We start from the raw sequence: 15,975 nt of genomic DNA on the forward strand, positions 1-15,975 counted from the left end.
GGGGCGGCTAGGTGGCGTAGTGGATAAAGCACCGGCCCTGGAGTCAGGAGTACCTGGGTTTAAATCCAGTCTCAGACTGTGTGGCCTTGGGCAAGCTACTTAACCCCATTTTGCCTTGCAAAAACCTGAAAAAGAAAAGAAACAAAGGGCTTGTATGAAATGATGCTCTCTGCAGTTTCTTCATTTATTCATGCCTTTGGACTGAAGAACGTACCTTTTCTCCCCTCCAAGTTTATGGAGGGAGGAATCCTATCTAAGTTAACTTCATTTTTGTGGACTCAAGAGCCTTCCTCATGCTAGGGCCTTAACAGAAGGTTTAAAGGAAGGGACTATTCCCTAACCTCTCATTCTGAGTAGATTCATTTCTTAGAATTATCTAGCTCAATTTGGCCCAGTCTCTTAGCTTTTGAATCTGCTAACTCAAATATTTTTAGATGGAAGCAGCCCTCGTTCTCCCATTTTCCATAGGGATGTGTCTTCAATGCATAGACAAGGCAGGTGTCCATTTTGCCCAAAATGTGCTTGTCATTTAACACTTTAAAAACATTTTTATTAAGTATTCACTATGTCAGCAAATTTTTATTAAGTATCTGCTATTGTTATAGGCACCATGCTAAGTAGCAAAAATTCAAAGGAAGTCAAGAAACAGTCCATGCTCTCAAGGAGCTCACAATCAAAAGAAAGAGACAATACAAAAAATGGTACTTTGGCTAAAACTTGAAGTGATAGATATGAGAAGGGAGACATCCAGGAAGAATTCACAAGGGCATGGACCAGCAAGGAGGCTGGGTGTCATTGGATCACAGTCCATAGCAAGGAGTAATGTAAATCTGGAAAGGTAGGAGGGGGCTGTATAATGAAGGGCTAAAGACAAGGAACTTGCCAAATTTTTTAAAAAAGAATCCTTGTGCTCTGGGACCTTCTAGTCTACTGGGGAGATATTACATGTGTTGTACAAATAAGTAAATAAAAAAGCCATTTCAGGAGAGCATTAACCAGGAGAATCAGGAAAGGCTTGGGGCATGGTACCTGAGTGGAGTCTCAGAGGAAGGCAGAAATTCTAAAAATTAGTGGTAGGAAAGGGGGTGCATTTTTGGCAAAGAAAGGGAAGACCCACTTATTGCTCAAAAATCCATATTGTCTAGATTTACCCTTGTTTTGAACAAGTGAAATGCTGGCATTTCCATGAGGGCTGGAGAAAGCTGACATGTTTCAGTGGCTGAAACAGAAATGAGCAGATTGAGGCTGTAAATTCTGGTTTTAGATATGAGGATGAACCGATATGAGCACATGGAAACCTTTGGTAATTAAATAGTAGACTTGTTATCTAACATAATTGCCTCCTTAGCCAATAACAGTCTTTTTTTTTTTAAGTTAGCCCAACCTGAGATATAGGTAATGCATACATTGCTACTACCCTTATTTTACAGATGAGGAAATGAGGCAAACAGGGTTAAGTAACTTGCCCAGGGATACAGCTGGTAAGAGTCTGAAACCAGATATGAACACAAGAAGATGAATCTTTCTGACTCCAAGCCAGCTTCCCTAGTCAATCATGGATATGAAGCAACTTATCTTTAAAGCCAGCCCAATTGTTATTCCCTACAGAGTACTTTCATTTACTCTAGCAGTGGGGTAGAAGCATATCACAACAATTTCAGAGATCTATACGGGGTCTCAAATCATCTTTTAGGTGTCCCAATTCCTTTAGTAGTTGAAGTTTGGACCCAGGAAAGCAAAGAAGTGGTTTGGATAAGAACTGAGGTTTGAACTCCTCTTTAAACAGGCTGTTTTAAATAGAAAGTATACGCAAAAAAAACTTATTTATTCATTTACTTAGGCATTAAACTCTAAATTTACTCATAGTTGCCCAAGTAAGTTGAAATAAAATCTTAGTTTGCAAAAGATGGATGGCAGTATCCTTTTTCCAGTATACAATACTTAAAATAATTTTCTTAAAACAAAAATTCAAAAGAACTAAGCCAGTCATTACTGTGTCTCATACTTGAGACAATATGCATAACCCAAGGTTCCTCAACATGTGGGGAACTAAAATTGGCAAAGAAGGCAAGAGTGGAGTTAATCATTACCCCAACTCTAGCCAAAACTGATTGTCCCTGCTGTTCTCCAAGCAAAGCGTTTGGATTCTGGAGGAAGCAGCATGTCTCCTTGGTTCTTTGTGGTTGTGGTAGCATTCGTGAAGCTGGTGCTGCTTGCCAGAGGACAGAAGACAGAGCCCTTAGGTGGCCTTGGTGGCCAACCACTTTTCCGTGGAGCAGATCGCTATGATTTTGCCATCATGGTCCCACCAGGAGGGACGGAATGCTTCTGGCAGTTTGCCCACCAAAGTGGATACTTTTACTTCAGTTACGAGGTAAAGAAGGAGCTTCCCTTGCAAAGTAGAGGCTTTTGTTATTCTTTTAGAGGGAGGCTACTTTCCATTCATTCCACTACTACTTACTAGCCTGGCACCTCATTCTGATTGGTGTCCTCAGTAAAAAGATTATTCATCACACCAGTAGTGAGGCTGAACATATGGCATTAAGGGTGAAGGCATAAATCTTTCTTCATAGAAAGGAATCCGATTTCCCTGTTTACTTCTTTCCTTTACCTTAGGATGTTTTTAAATGTACTCAGATATCACCAGTGGAAAGATTCAACCATACTCAATTGTTTCATGGAATGTGTCATACAGATCCCCCAGTTTCATGTAATGAAATCATCTGAGACTTGCTGATTTTAGGATGGTGCTAGCATTCAAATGGTTGGAAAGAAAAATTTGATGGAAGACTCCGATCAAGTAAGCTGAGTTACTGAAGGAACAACAGTAACAGCTGAGACTTATAATGTTTAAAGGTTCAAAAACACTTTTACACACGTTAACTCATTTAATTCTACTCTGTGAGTTGGCTCTAGCCCGAATTCCCATTTAACCTATGAGGACACTGACTCTCAGAGGTTAAATGCCTAGGACGTGTGAGTCAGAAAGCATCCAAAGCACCGGACAATTTCAACTTGAAGTAGTCTTATAAGGCCACATATACAAGGGTCTGAGTAAATTTATAATTGTCTAATCCAAGGATCTTCAAGCCAGGGCCCAGCTACCTGTTTGTACAGATGGTGAGCTAAGAAGAGATTTTTACATCTTAAAATACAACTCTTTATTTGTAGACTCCTAGTTCTATTCCAGTATAGTTACTGCTGCATTTCCTTAGTTACCTTATTTTTGAAACCTGTTGCTTCCCAACTCCTGTTTGCAAAACAACAGGCTATGTAAATCTAAATTCATGCTCACATACCTTGAGATATTCAATCTTTAGCGCATTTATCACAGATATGTGTAATCCCAAAAGATACATTACTCTGCATGGGAGCTCACCTTGTACCTCCCTAGAGCACAAGTTGTCCATGATGTACTTTCTATAGACATGGGCTATCAAACAGCAAAGTCAAATAGTGCGAGTCTCACATTTGAACTTAGATAATGTAATTCAAGAACATTCCGGCAAGGACAAAACAAAAAATTATACATCTAGCCTGATACATAGTTGCAATTTTAGTTAGGCCATTTCCTGCCCTGTTTTATATCAAGACGTGTCATAAGAGGCTAACTCAATTCCATATCCTCTTAAGACATTTCAGTGTCAGTGGAGCACTGGGCATGGAATCAGATGACCTGGATTAAAATTCCATCTCAGATATTTATAAACTGTGTGATTGAGAGGTAAGTCATTTAACTTAAGTTTTCTCATTTGTAAAATGGATCCAATAATTCCTGTCTTCCTGCATTAATGGAGAATTAGAAAGGTTCCAGGTACAAAGATCCAGTATAAGGAAACAGTAAAGCAAACCAGCTCTAGTAAAGGAATATTCAATATGAAGTATGTAGTAAGGATGGTGAAAATAAGTCAGGTCCCCTGGAACCCCAGATGTAATTGGGTACGTCCTGTTGTCCCATAAAATGGGACAACGCCCCCCCCCCCCCGAAAAAAAAAAAACTCTAGTTGGTTTTCATAGGGTTCTTTTGTGGCAAGGTTCTCATGTGTAGGAACAGGCGATGGGGGAAGGGAGCAAGGAGCCTGGATCTGGAGATTGGTGCCAATTCATACTAATGGGAAGGAAGATTCATGGGGAACTGGTAGCTAGTCGATATTCAATCTCCCTTACCTATGGTGAGAAAGGAGGTTAAGGCTAATATTTCTAACAATTTACTACTATCTGACAGTGACTGAGGGATTTTTGATATCTGGGGCTTTTTTAGGTGAGGTAAAAAGGGTACTGCTTAGGTCATAATTATTTCATGAGGGAGGTGGGTTGTGAAGAAAGCCCTCCGCAAATGTATATAGATAAATACTGTATAAATATATTACTGCCAAGAATTCTTCTGAAAGAATAACTCTTAAACACCTGACCTAATTTCTCAGTCCACTCACCCACCCACCTCAAACTCTCATATATTCCTCCACCTCAGAACTGGTCAAGATCATAGGGCGGCTAGGTGGAGTAGTGGATAAAGCACCAGCCCTGGAGTCAGGAGTACCTGGGTTCAAATCTGACCTCAGACACTTAATAATTACCTAGCCATGTGGCCTTGGGCAAGCCGCTTAACCCCCTTGCCTTGGAAAAAAAAAATCTTGACCTACAAGAATTCAACTTTGAAGATCCTCTTCCCTTCACAATCTTGACCCTATAATTAAAAGACAATCATCAGTCCTTTTACTCAAACTCCAAAGAAGTTGATCTCTTTAAGCTCCTCTCCATTACTGCTTAGTTGTGAAAAGGAAATTTAGACATGAGATGATGTGCACTCTAGATCTGAAGAAAGCAGATTTCAATGAGTCAGAATAAAGATAAATAGCATCTCATGGACTAAAGTATATAACAGGAAAAAGTTAACTGAGAAGGAAAAGAAGACATTCAGAAGACACAAGGAAAATTCCAATGAGAAAAAAAAATGAGTTTTGTCAGAAGAAAATTAAGTGATTTTTAAAAAGAAATTTATAGAAGATGTAATTAAGACCAAGTTAATTGGGTAAATATAAAGTCATGGCACAGTATTTTATAGTAGCATCAAAGTAAGTCAATCAACATTTATTAAATTACTACCTTGTGTCAGACCTGGCTATGCTGTCACCTAAGTAATTTGCATCTTCCCTAGGGAATGTGACTGCAGAGGTTAGACCAGGAAGATAGCAATCATTGTCTAGAGCCACCTCTTTAGAAATACAGAAAACTTGAAAGTTCCCCAGACTGAGATGTTCCTGAAGTCCTGTAATAACTCAATGTCCCAATAAAGCAGAAGCAGGATATATATCCAGATGTTCCCACCACCAGTGTGCATAGAACTTGACCCAACATAAACTTCAAAGCAGGAAGTTGGTTGGTAGAATAAAAGGGGGGGAAAAATGTCACCATAAAAAGCTTTAAAGTGACAAGAGATGCTCAAGATACAAACCCAGAGGAGAACGATTTCCAAATATCTACAAGAAAAGCTCCCAAAACACAATATGGGCTTAAGTGCAAATAGAATTGCTGGAAAAAGATGAAAATTTGTATTTTTTAAGTTTAAAAAAAAGCGTTTTGTTTTTTTTATTTTTTTATACAAATGAAATTAGCACTAGAGGAGGGAAATGGAAAATAAATGAGAGTTTTATAAAAAAGAATTGTAAAGGAAATAGCTTGGCACAAGGGAAGCAAAACCTTACCTGAAAATTACTTTCTGGAAATTACAATGGACTAAAAAAAAAAATGACTCCATGATTCAAAATAAATTCTTTTTTTTTTCAATTTAATATTTTCCACCCATTACATGTAAAAAATTTTAAAATTAGAATTTTTTAAATTTTGAATTCCAAATTCATTCTTGCTCCCTTCCCTCCCACTTTTCAGAGGACAAGCAATTTGATAGAGTTATGCATGTGCAGTCATGCAAAACATTTCCATATTAGTAATGTTGTGAAAGAAAACACAGACCAAACTCCCCCCCCCCCCCCGGCCAAGAAAAATAATGAAAATTTAAAAATGCTTGGATCTGTAGTCAAATGCTGTCAGGTCTTTTTCTGGAGATGGGTGGCATTTTTCATCATTAGTATTTTAGAATTGTCTTAGAGCATTGAGACAAAAGAAACATTAAAATGAAGTCAAAAGACTGAAAAAAACTAGAAAATATAAGATATTTTATTACAATCTGGAAAACAGATTAAGAAGACAATTTAAGAATGCTGTGATCAAAATGAAAAGTAATCTGGATATTTTATGTCACAAAATCATGTAAATTTTGCCCAGTTCTCTTAGAACAGAGGAAAGTATAAATAGAAATATTCCACTGCTTGCTTCCTGAAAAAAAATTCCAAATAAAAACTCACAGAAACATTATATCCAAAATTCAGTTTCCAGGTCAAAGAAAAAAAATGCTGCAAGCAGCCAGAAATAATTTAAATACTGAGGAATTACAATCAGGATCACACATGATTTAGCAGTCACCAGTATAAAAGGACTGGAGAGCTTAGAATCTGATATTTGTTTAATGCAAAAGATATGTTTACAAGAAAGAATAACTTAATCAGCAAAGAGAAGAGAGGAAAAAAGAAAGACGTTTAATGAACAGAGCAGGGGTTGGCAAACTATGGGCTCCAGGTCAAATCTATTTGGAGGCACCCTGTTTCCCAGCAAGCTGGTTGTGAGCTGAGCTTAGCAGAACAAGTCTCTAACTCTGGATGAACTCACCTTCTGGATGACCTTAGTCACAACAAAATCACAGAATTGTTTCACCCCAGCGGTCAGATGGTCTCTGAGCTTGGATCAATAGGAAGTCCTGCTATCAATCACACTTGCTACATTGTTAGTCACCTCCATTGTCAGGGCTGCCTAGTTCACTTGCACAACCCTTAAGGATAAATAGGTCTCCCCACACTACCTTGGGTCCCTCCCTTTAAGGGGCTCTGGCACATTTTTTTTACTTACAAATCATTTTCTTCACTCTGAAATTAATTCAATAAGATGGGCCCTATTTTGAAGATACCTAATGAAATTGGCCCAAATGCACAGTGTTTGTAAGTTAAAAACTACTGATCCCCTCGGAGTGGTATGCATTTGGTCATTCTGGGATCTCCACATCTTTTCACTGCTGAGTGTTATAAATCACATCAATTCAGCATTCATTTTGTGCTCATTCTACTCCAAGACTGTGCTAGGTGTTGGTGATAGAAAGCCAAAAATGAAGATTCAAAGTTTTTAAGTTTACAGCTAGATATTACTCTTCCTGTTCTACATATCTTGGCAGGTTCAGCGGACAATGGGACTTTCACACGGTCGTCATGTTGCTGCCACTGCACATACTCCAAAAGGTTTTCTCATTGATAAATCCCAGGATAACCGAGGCCAGATCAATTTTTCTACTAAAGAGACAGGTATGTGTTCAGCAATGTAGTAGCTCCCTATTCAGTTCTACAATTTATCATCTTGGTCTGTGGTTTCTAGAGTTCTGTAAACTATCTAGGAAGATATTGGATTGTCTTCCTTTTTTTCCCCTAGAATGCTAGGGAAATGGCAAGTTAATTAATTAATTAATTTATTTGTTTTTAGGTTTTTACAAGACAAATGGGGTTAAGTGGCTTACCCAAGGCCACACAGCTAGGTAATTATTAAGTGTCTGAGGCTGGATTTGAAACTCAGGTACTCCTGACTCCAGGGCAATGCTCTATTCACTGTGCCACCTAGCCAGTGCCCCACAAGTTCATTTAAACATTAAGTTTTGCAAGGCACTAGGGATAATAGTATTGAAAGCATTAGATACTTGGAAGGAAATATGGACTCCTCATGTCCATAAACCTGTGAGCAGCTGTCTCCCATGAACTAAGGTTTTTTTTCCTTATCCCTTAAAATTTCATAGATACCATTGTGAAAAGGGAGCTGTCCATTGGTCATATCTAAGTGTAGTAGAAACTAAAGCAAAGAATGAGACATCTCATTCCCCATCCTCAAGGAGCTTACATTCTATGGAGAGATTTACTGTCATGAATAAATACAAAATATACAAGGCAATTTCAGGTAAACTTGTGATTTCAGTCATTGATAACTCTGCATGACCCCATTGGGTTTTCTTGGCAAAAGTACTGGCTTGATTTGCTGTTTCCTTCTCCAGCTCATTTGTCAGAAGAGGATACTGAAGCAAACAGGGTAAGGGTGAAGTGATTTAACCAGGGTCCAATAATTAGTATGTGTTTAAGGAATGATTTGAGTCTTCCTGACTCAGGCCCTGCAGGCTAGCCACTAGGTGGATACCATAACCACTAGATAGGCCTGAGTCAGGAAGATCCAAGTTCAAATTCATGCTTCTGTAGGTAGCACTCAAAAAGGAGTCTTGAAGGAATATAGTTCTAAAAAGCTGATGTGAGGGTTTTTCCCATAGGAAAGTAGGTATAGAAGACTAGTTATGCAAATGTATGAAGATGGAGAAAGTCCATCTCTGAAATTAAGGTAAGAAACAAAAGATCTTCTTAACTCGGCAAAATGCATGGCTCAAAAAAATAGGTCAATCTATTCAAGAGACAAACTAGGACTAAAGCATTCACTTTGTGCTAATCCTCAGGATACAAAGAAACATCCTCCAGTAACTCATAATCTAAATGGAAGAGACTTGTGTGTATACCTACAAAATAAACAGGATAAATTGGAGTTAATTTCAGAGAGAAGGGAGTTTAATTAAATAAATGGTAATTATGTATTACTGAAAAAGGAGAGGTAGAAGGAAACTCTTGGTCAGAGGCAGTTACTGTAACCAGTAGAAATACTATTTCACTTTAGGGAGGTTTAGTATATGGAATTACATCAGCAAGTGAATTCGATTTTTTTTTTCTTTAGGTAACTTAAAAGAGCTTTGTATTAAGTATAGCAAATTAAGAGTCAGGGAACTGGGGGAGGTAAAGATATGAAAACCTTCCTTGAGTAGTGTTTGGGATACTGAAAATTCAATATTCATTTGGGAACTTCTACAGGTTTTTACCAGCTTTGTCTGAGCAATCAACACAACCATTTTGGTTCTGTTCAAGTGTATCTCAATTTTGGAATCTTTTATGAGGGGGCTGACATGGAGAATAATCAGAAAAATGAGGAGAGACAAAAACTGAATGATACCCTGGATGCCATTGAGGTAATGGATGCTCTATGTATTGAGAGGGAAACTGCTCATGAACTCATTTTTTCCATAAAGGAAAAAGAGATTGGAAATGAAACCTAGAGAAAGGATGACAGAAAATGATGGTTAAAGAAGCCTTGTGGACAAGGTCTAGAATAGGATAGCTACTCAATTTTGAATTCTCCCTCAACCTTAACAGTAAATGCGAAAGAGACAGCTATTTGGGAGAGAAGTCTTTGCTTTAATCAGTATAAAAAGAGTGTTATTTATTTCCAAATTCATTGGTTTCTACAAAGCAGATGCATCACAGTAAAAGTAACAAGCAAGTCAGCAGACTTAGATTGTACCCTTGGTGGGCAAATCAAATGATCTCCCTAGGTTTTGGTTTCTTCATCGATCAAATCAAGGGTGAATTCTCATGAACTGGGCCTTCGCCAGATTTAAAATTATTCATGTGAACAGTCTCCAGAAGGCAGTGTAAATATGTATTTTTGAAGTACTTAACAGAAGATTTAGGCTTTTGATATTGGTTTAACTTGTTATATAATCAGCCTAAACATTCCCTGAACAAATCGCCCCCAAAAGCCTAAAAAAATAACAATAGAGGATGTTTGCTTCACAATGGTGAATACTGAGGTACACCTATAAGAACTCTCCTTTACTTTTTCATTTTCTTTCTCCATAGGAGAGTACACGAAAAGTCCAGATAAATATCTTTCACATGTGGAGATACTACAATTTTGCCCGCATGAGGAAAGGCTCTGACTTTTTCATTCTCCAATCAAACTATAACTATGTGAATTGGTGGTCAACAGCCCAGAGTGTAGTTATAGTCCTTTCTGGGATCCTGCAATTGTATTTCCTGAAGAGGCTCTTCATTGCTCCCCAAGTCACAGAAACAAAAAAGCCAAGGTGCTAAACACTAGAACTATAGGTCTTGCCTCCCCCCCCTCTGCTTTTTTTTCCCCCAGGGCTCATCAAATCAGTTTTATGGAAGTTACAGAAATCAACCATGCATCTACACTAAATTAAAAATAAAACATTGTCATTGCTCAAAAGGACCATCAGCAGTAGTAAAAATAAATACATTCAGAATTATTATTTGACTTTAGGTGACTCCATATGTCCTTAAAAAGTTTGTTCTAAACAGAGCTAATAACTATTTCCATAAGTTCTACTGAACAAATAACTAAAGGATTTTTATCTAGGGCCTAAAGGTCTTTGGAGTTGGGGGGAGGAGGCTGATAGGAGATAGAAAAATCTTAAACAGGAGAGTTAATGATGTTTGAGAACAAAAGCTGGCAGGAGATGGATCACAGCCAATATTAAGTGAAAATAAATAAAGATCTTATCAGTCAGAAAACATTTTATACTTCTATAAATGACATCTTCTGAATTAAAGCTAAGATTTGCAAAGCAATAATCTAGCTAAAATGTGAGCCAGCCCTTCTATAGCTTTATACAAATTAAGTGCTCAAATAAAAAAATCATCAAATCCAAAGGATGAAGGGGACAGATAAGCGGATAGGAATTACTAATATCAGAGCTCTTGGCAAAGACCTTTTGTTCAGCTTAGTTAAGAATTGGCAAAGAATTTTTCTAAAATGTCACTGGAAAAAAGTCTTGGTTATACAGTAAAAGTCACAAGACCTTTATTTAGCCCAACTATTATTGTCCTGGGCATTCTAAAGATTAAAACAAACCAAAAACAGAAGTAGGATTTCTCAACAGGTGCAATATCTACTTGGCCCTTAGCTTCAAAGAAGTTTACTAGATGGAGAGACAAGCATCTCATCCTATTTTTAATACCCAATGGTGTTTGTCAGCAACACATGAATTTAATAATGCAATTACACTTAGTTTCTTTTTTTTGTTCTTGCTTTTTTGGGGTTTTTTTTGCAAGGCAATGGGGTTAAGCGACTTGCCCAAGGCCACACAGCTAGATAATTATTCAGTGTCTGAAGCCACATTTGAACACAGGTCCTCCTAACTCCAAAGCCAGTACTCTATCCACAGCGCCACCTAGCTGCATGAGATTTACACTTATTTTCAAGAAACTCCTAATCTTATTAGTAGTTTACCCTTTCCATATAAACAACCATTAGTTGGACACTAGGAGCAACAGCAGAAAAGATATCATGGAAAACAGAGACTGAAAAATAAATGTGAATTCTGCATGATCACCCTCCTCAGTGTGGTGTCTGGTGTCCTTACTTCACTGCGGGGGCAATCTGTGTGCATTGTATGTAATAAACCTTAGGGAAACATGTAGTACCTATTTTGTCTAATGCCATTAAATTCATATAAGGTTACACCGAAAAGCACTCTTCCTAGAAAGTCATGTTATGGAGGTTGTGCCCTCTTCTTGAAAAGGAAATAAAGTCTTTTTTAAAAAAAAAGACAGGAAAGTATTTAATCATCACTCGCTAAGATAAGAGCTATAAGAGTTATACTTGTCCTTAGATCTAAAAAATATCAGGATTTATATCAAGGAGTAAGAAGAGACTTCATCTGCATAAAAAAATTTAATCAGTATTAAATAAAAAAGGCTCCACTTTGTTACTAAACAAAGCATTCACCCTGCAGCTGCTTGTAATGATAGCTCCTATTTAACCTCACTTTTGCTTCAAGTCCTTTCTCTCTAATTTGATCCTCACAACAACTCTATGAGGATGAGGCAGGTGGATCCAGTGAAGTCATTTGCACAGGATCACCTTGTTACTAAGGGTCTGAGATGAGATCAATCATTCAAGGTTTATTAAGCGCCCACTATGAGGTGGGTTCTAGGCAAAGCCCTGGATTCAAACCCCTTCTGACTTCAAGTCCAGTGTTTGATGCAGGATGGCCTAGGACCTCTGCCACAGAAGAGAAATGTATTCACAGGTCATGGTGTGAGGTCAGTAAAAGTGTGTGTTTGTAGTTCAGCCACTCCAACAAGAAAAATAAACGTATCTTAAGTTCATAAAATGAATTAAATCAGAGTGTCTTCATGGCGCACATATTCCCCAATGTCCGCTTGGTGAAACACAACAATTGCCATGGGGTCCACCTTCCTGCAGTCCTGGGTGGACTTGGCTGCCACACCGAAACCCTGGAGATCCAACAGAAAGGACAATGATTCACGAGGTACTGACCATAACCAATCATCTCCCACATTTCATGTCCTAGTGTTTATTCATGTGGATATACCCTGTGAGATACAACCCTTTACATTTAGTGGTTTTATAAATGGCATTGACCCCAAAGTTCCCAATCTTGCTCCAACTGGTTGTTAAGGTTGTTAATGAGTTCTCTGAACTTAAATCAAGACAGGTCCTCAGAAAGTTTGCTGGTGGGGCCATATCGGAAGCCTTTCAAAGTCAGGAAAAACCTGCCATAAATTATGTTTCTCTGACATGGTCTCTGAGAACTCAGTGTCACTTCTATGTCACAAGAAAGCAATACTGTAGTACTTGGGTAGAAGCCAAATCCCAAATGTTGGCATTATTTTTGTCTTACATGAAAACTTAACCAGTACCGTAAGACAATACCCCTAAATTATTCTTGCATGTATAAAGGAAATAATTTTATTTCCCTTTAAAAAGAACTAATGCACTTAACTACTTCTACTCACCAAAGGGACATCTGCCATGGAGTACACCACCAGTCCCTGATATTGATTGGTATTTTCTGTGATTCGACCCAGGCCAGACTTTAACACGTGGTTCCCATACAAGAATGATTGCTCTGCTCCAGGCTTCACCCATACTTTATACTATGAGAAAGAAAATTCATCTAAATATGATAGACAACCAGTATTTATGTTTACATCCCAATAGTTGTACCAACTGCTAGCTAGGGACTTATTTTTGTTTTGATGGAATTTTAAAAAGAAAGAGGGGCACATGGAGAAGTGAAAGTCCCTACAAGCTTAATTTTCTCCTGTTTCACCAGGATTAGTAATGAGAAAATACTTTCCTTAGTTATGAGGTCAAAAGTTATTAGAACATCTGAAACCCTTGTAAAAAGATATGTCTACTAAACAATGCTCAACCCATTTGAATTCCAAGAAGTCAAATTCTTCTTGTGATTTCAGTTTTGATGATGCTTGCTGTTTATTTTTTATTTGGAGTTTTTTTTTGGCAAGGCCAAGGCCACACAGCTAGGTAATTATTAAGTGTCCGAGGCTGGATTGAACTCAGGTACTCCTGACTCCAGGGCCGGTGCTCTATCAACTGAACCACCTAGTCACCCTCCTTGCCATGTGTTCTTTTTTTTAGGTTTTTTTTTTTTGCAAGGCAAATGGGGTTAAGTGGCTTGCCCAAGGCCACACAGCTAGGTAATTATTAAGTGTCTGAGACCGGATTTGAACCCAGGTACTCCTGACTCCAAGGCCGGTACTTTATCCCCTACACCACCTAGCCGCCCCACCATTTGTTCTTGAAGAAGACTATGAAATCAGGAAGCAAGTCATGACAAGCACGTGAACTAGATTTGAGTAAAGGGAGTGATGTACTAGGTCACCAGCTCACTTTCTTCTCTGGAGTCACCTGGGTCCAGTGGTCAAATATGAATCAGGATGACTGAAAATGGCCCAGAATGTGAATCAATTCAGGGTTATAATTTCACTTATAAAAAATTAGTGTGTTTTCTCATGATGTAGGTTAAATGAGGCATTACTATCCATATTCCATAAACATTGCAATGTGACCTACCAAATTTTGGAGGAATGATCAACTATTAAAAAAAAACCTAATGTATTATTAGCTTACTACATATTAGTAGATGAAGGGAGGGGGCAGCTAGGAGGTGTAGTGGATAGAGCACCGGCCCTGGAGTCAGGAGTACCTGGGTTCAAATCCGGTCTCAGACATCTAATAATTACCTAAGTGTGTAACCTTGGGCAAGTTAATTAACCCCATTACCATGTTAAAAAATAAAAGAACTGCAAATGATTTTGATTCATTACCATTACTACTGTTTTCAAAATTTCCAGCAATAATAACGTATAAATTTTTGTAACCCTTCAAATCAGAACAGGTTTTGAATAAATTATAAAATGATTTTTAAAAAAAGGACAACAAAAAATCCTGAAAATCTGCCATGAAGAAACTCTGAAGAACAAAGGTCTGAGTATAATCTATTTATTAGCAAATCTATCAATCACCAACAGATGTTAGTGCCCTCTCAGGGACCAAAGGGACAACTGTTGGTACAAGAGTGTCACGTAATCATTCCAGGCCTCAGTTTCCTCATCTGTAAAACTAGGGGAGTTTGACTCAGTGGTCCTAAGGTCCTATGGAATGAGTTTCCCTTGTATTTATTGTGGTATTGGAGAGAACATTCAGTTGCCTGTGGACCGACCAGATGGTACCTACTGTGTCAACTACAGTCAGATCAGCTTTTTATAAAGTTTGGGGATTCTATAAGGTCAAATGCTGCAAACTAAATTAAGACTGTGATTGGTCTATAACAAAGAAAAAGGGCATAGTATTAGTCAACATTCTCTGCAAAGTCCCATGACAGATATACCAGGCCCCATATCAGAAAGACCCTGTGCTAGGAAAACTATCTCCTGATGAGTCTGAATCATCCTCTAACCATTTCCCTTATCTCCCTCAGTCTTAAGATTTAAGTTCATAACTATGCTGCTTAAAGCCTATAGTATTTGTAAGTCAATTATGATTCATAGTTATTAATTTTAGTGATTAATTAAAAACTCCTAACAATTATCAAGCAGCGATCGACAATCAGGTTCACACCAAAAGCGATCTTCCCTCCTCGTTCAGGATTTAAGGCGTCCATCAGAGATCATCTCCTCCAAGACCCTGGCTTTACAGCTTAAGGAAAGCCAAAGCCAAAGCATTTCCCAGTACACTAGGATGGCCAGGGCCGCTCATGCACTCACAGCTGGATGCTTGAGACCTCAAGTATAATCTCAAGCCTGAAACAGGCTGAGCTTACCTTTGCATAAGGGGCCAGGTAATCCAGGGCAGTGATGTGCAGTCTGAACTTCTGGGTCTTGGTGAATTTCCCAAAGCAGGTCCCCAGAGATACCAACTTCTCCCGGGCGATATTCACTGCCAGTTTAAGAATCTTTTCACTGGGAAAAAAATAATAATAATAATAATAATATTTTAAAAAAGAATCTTCTCGCTGGAAAAAATAATAATAATTAAAAGAAAAAAAAGAACCTTCTCACTGGTGGGCAAAGTATGCAAACGGGTGCTCTCAGTCTCCCAGACACCCCCCCATCCCCTACCCCAACCCAATTTTTCTTCCAGAACTACTCACCTGACATAGTAGACTCTATCTTTATGGAGTCGGAAACAGTAGGTGCCATCTGGTCGGTCCACAAGCAGCTGAATGTTCTCTCCAATACTGCAATAAATACAAAGAGAAGCTCAATCCAGAGGACCTCGGGGCCACTGAGTCAAGCTCCCCTAGTTTTACAGATGAGGAAACCGAGGCCTGGCATGATTAAGTGTTGGAACCTTCCTGACCCCTCCCCAGCACTGCAGTCCTGGGGCACCTGTTTCATTTTATAGGCAATCCGTCCATCAATCAGCATTTATGAAGTGCCTACTGTGTTCCAAGCACGTACACTAATTAAGCGTTTGCTGTGCCTGGCTACAAAGCCGGGAGAGACAGCCCCGCCCTCGGGACACCACGATGCCCAGCCCACCCCCCACCCCACCCCCAACATCCAGGGCTCACTATTTGGAGAGCTTCTGGAACAGGGTGCGGGTCTCCTCCTCGGTCAGGGGCCGCATCTCGCTGGCCCAGGTGGAAGCCAAGCCGCACGCGCCCGGCCAGCCGGAAACGGAAGTGCCTCCTCCTCCCCGTCCACGTTTTCATTG

The 15,975-nt window shown here is 38.9% G+C and overlaps 2 protein-coding genes across 2 annotated transcripts; one reads left to right on the forward strand and one right to left on the reverse strand.

Annotated features, from left to right (window-relative positions):
• Positions 1-95: 95 nt before the first annotated feature.
• TMED6 (transmembrane p24 trafficking protein 6) lies at positions 96-11,445 on the forward strand. The gene is made up of 4 exons (XM_074200468.1): positions 96-2,374; positions 7,283-7,409; positions 8,997-9,151; positions 9,822-11,445. Exons 1-4 carry the CDS (start codon positions 2,162-2,164, stop codon positions 10,053-10,055), a joined length of 729 nt encoding a protein of 242 aa, XP_074056569.1. The 5' UTR covers positions 96-2,161; the 3' UTR covers positions 10,056-11,445.
• Positions 6,283-15,944, reverse strand: NIP7 (nucleolar pre-rRNA processing protein NIP7). Its single transcript, XM_074200480.1, has 5 exons — positions 15,833-15,944; positions 15,410-15,496; positions 15,080-15,218; positions 12,750-12,890; positions 6,283-12,227 (listed from the first exon to the last, which is right to left on the reverse strand). Exons 1-5 carry the CDS (start codon positions 15,886-15,888, stop codon positions 12,108-12,110), a joined length of 543 nt encoding a protein of 180 aa, XP_074056581.1. The 5' UTR covers positions 15,889-15,944; the 3' UTR covers positions 6,283-12,107.
• Positions 15,945-15,975: the final 31 nt, after the last annotated feature.

This window comes from Macrotis lagotis, chromosome 1, assembly GCF_037893015.1.
Source record: "Macrotis lagotis isolate mMagLag1 chromosome 1, bilby.v1.9.chrom.fasta, whole genome shotgun sequence".
NCBI classification, from domain to species: Eukaryota; Metazoa; Chordata; class Mammalia; order Peramelemorphia; family Peramelidae; genus Macrotis; species Macrotis lagotis.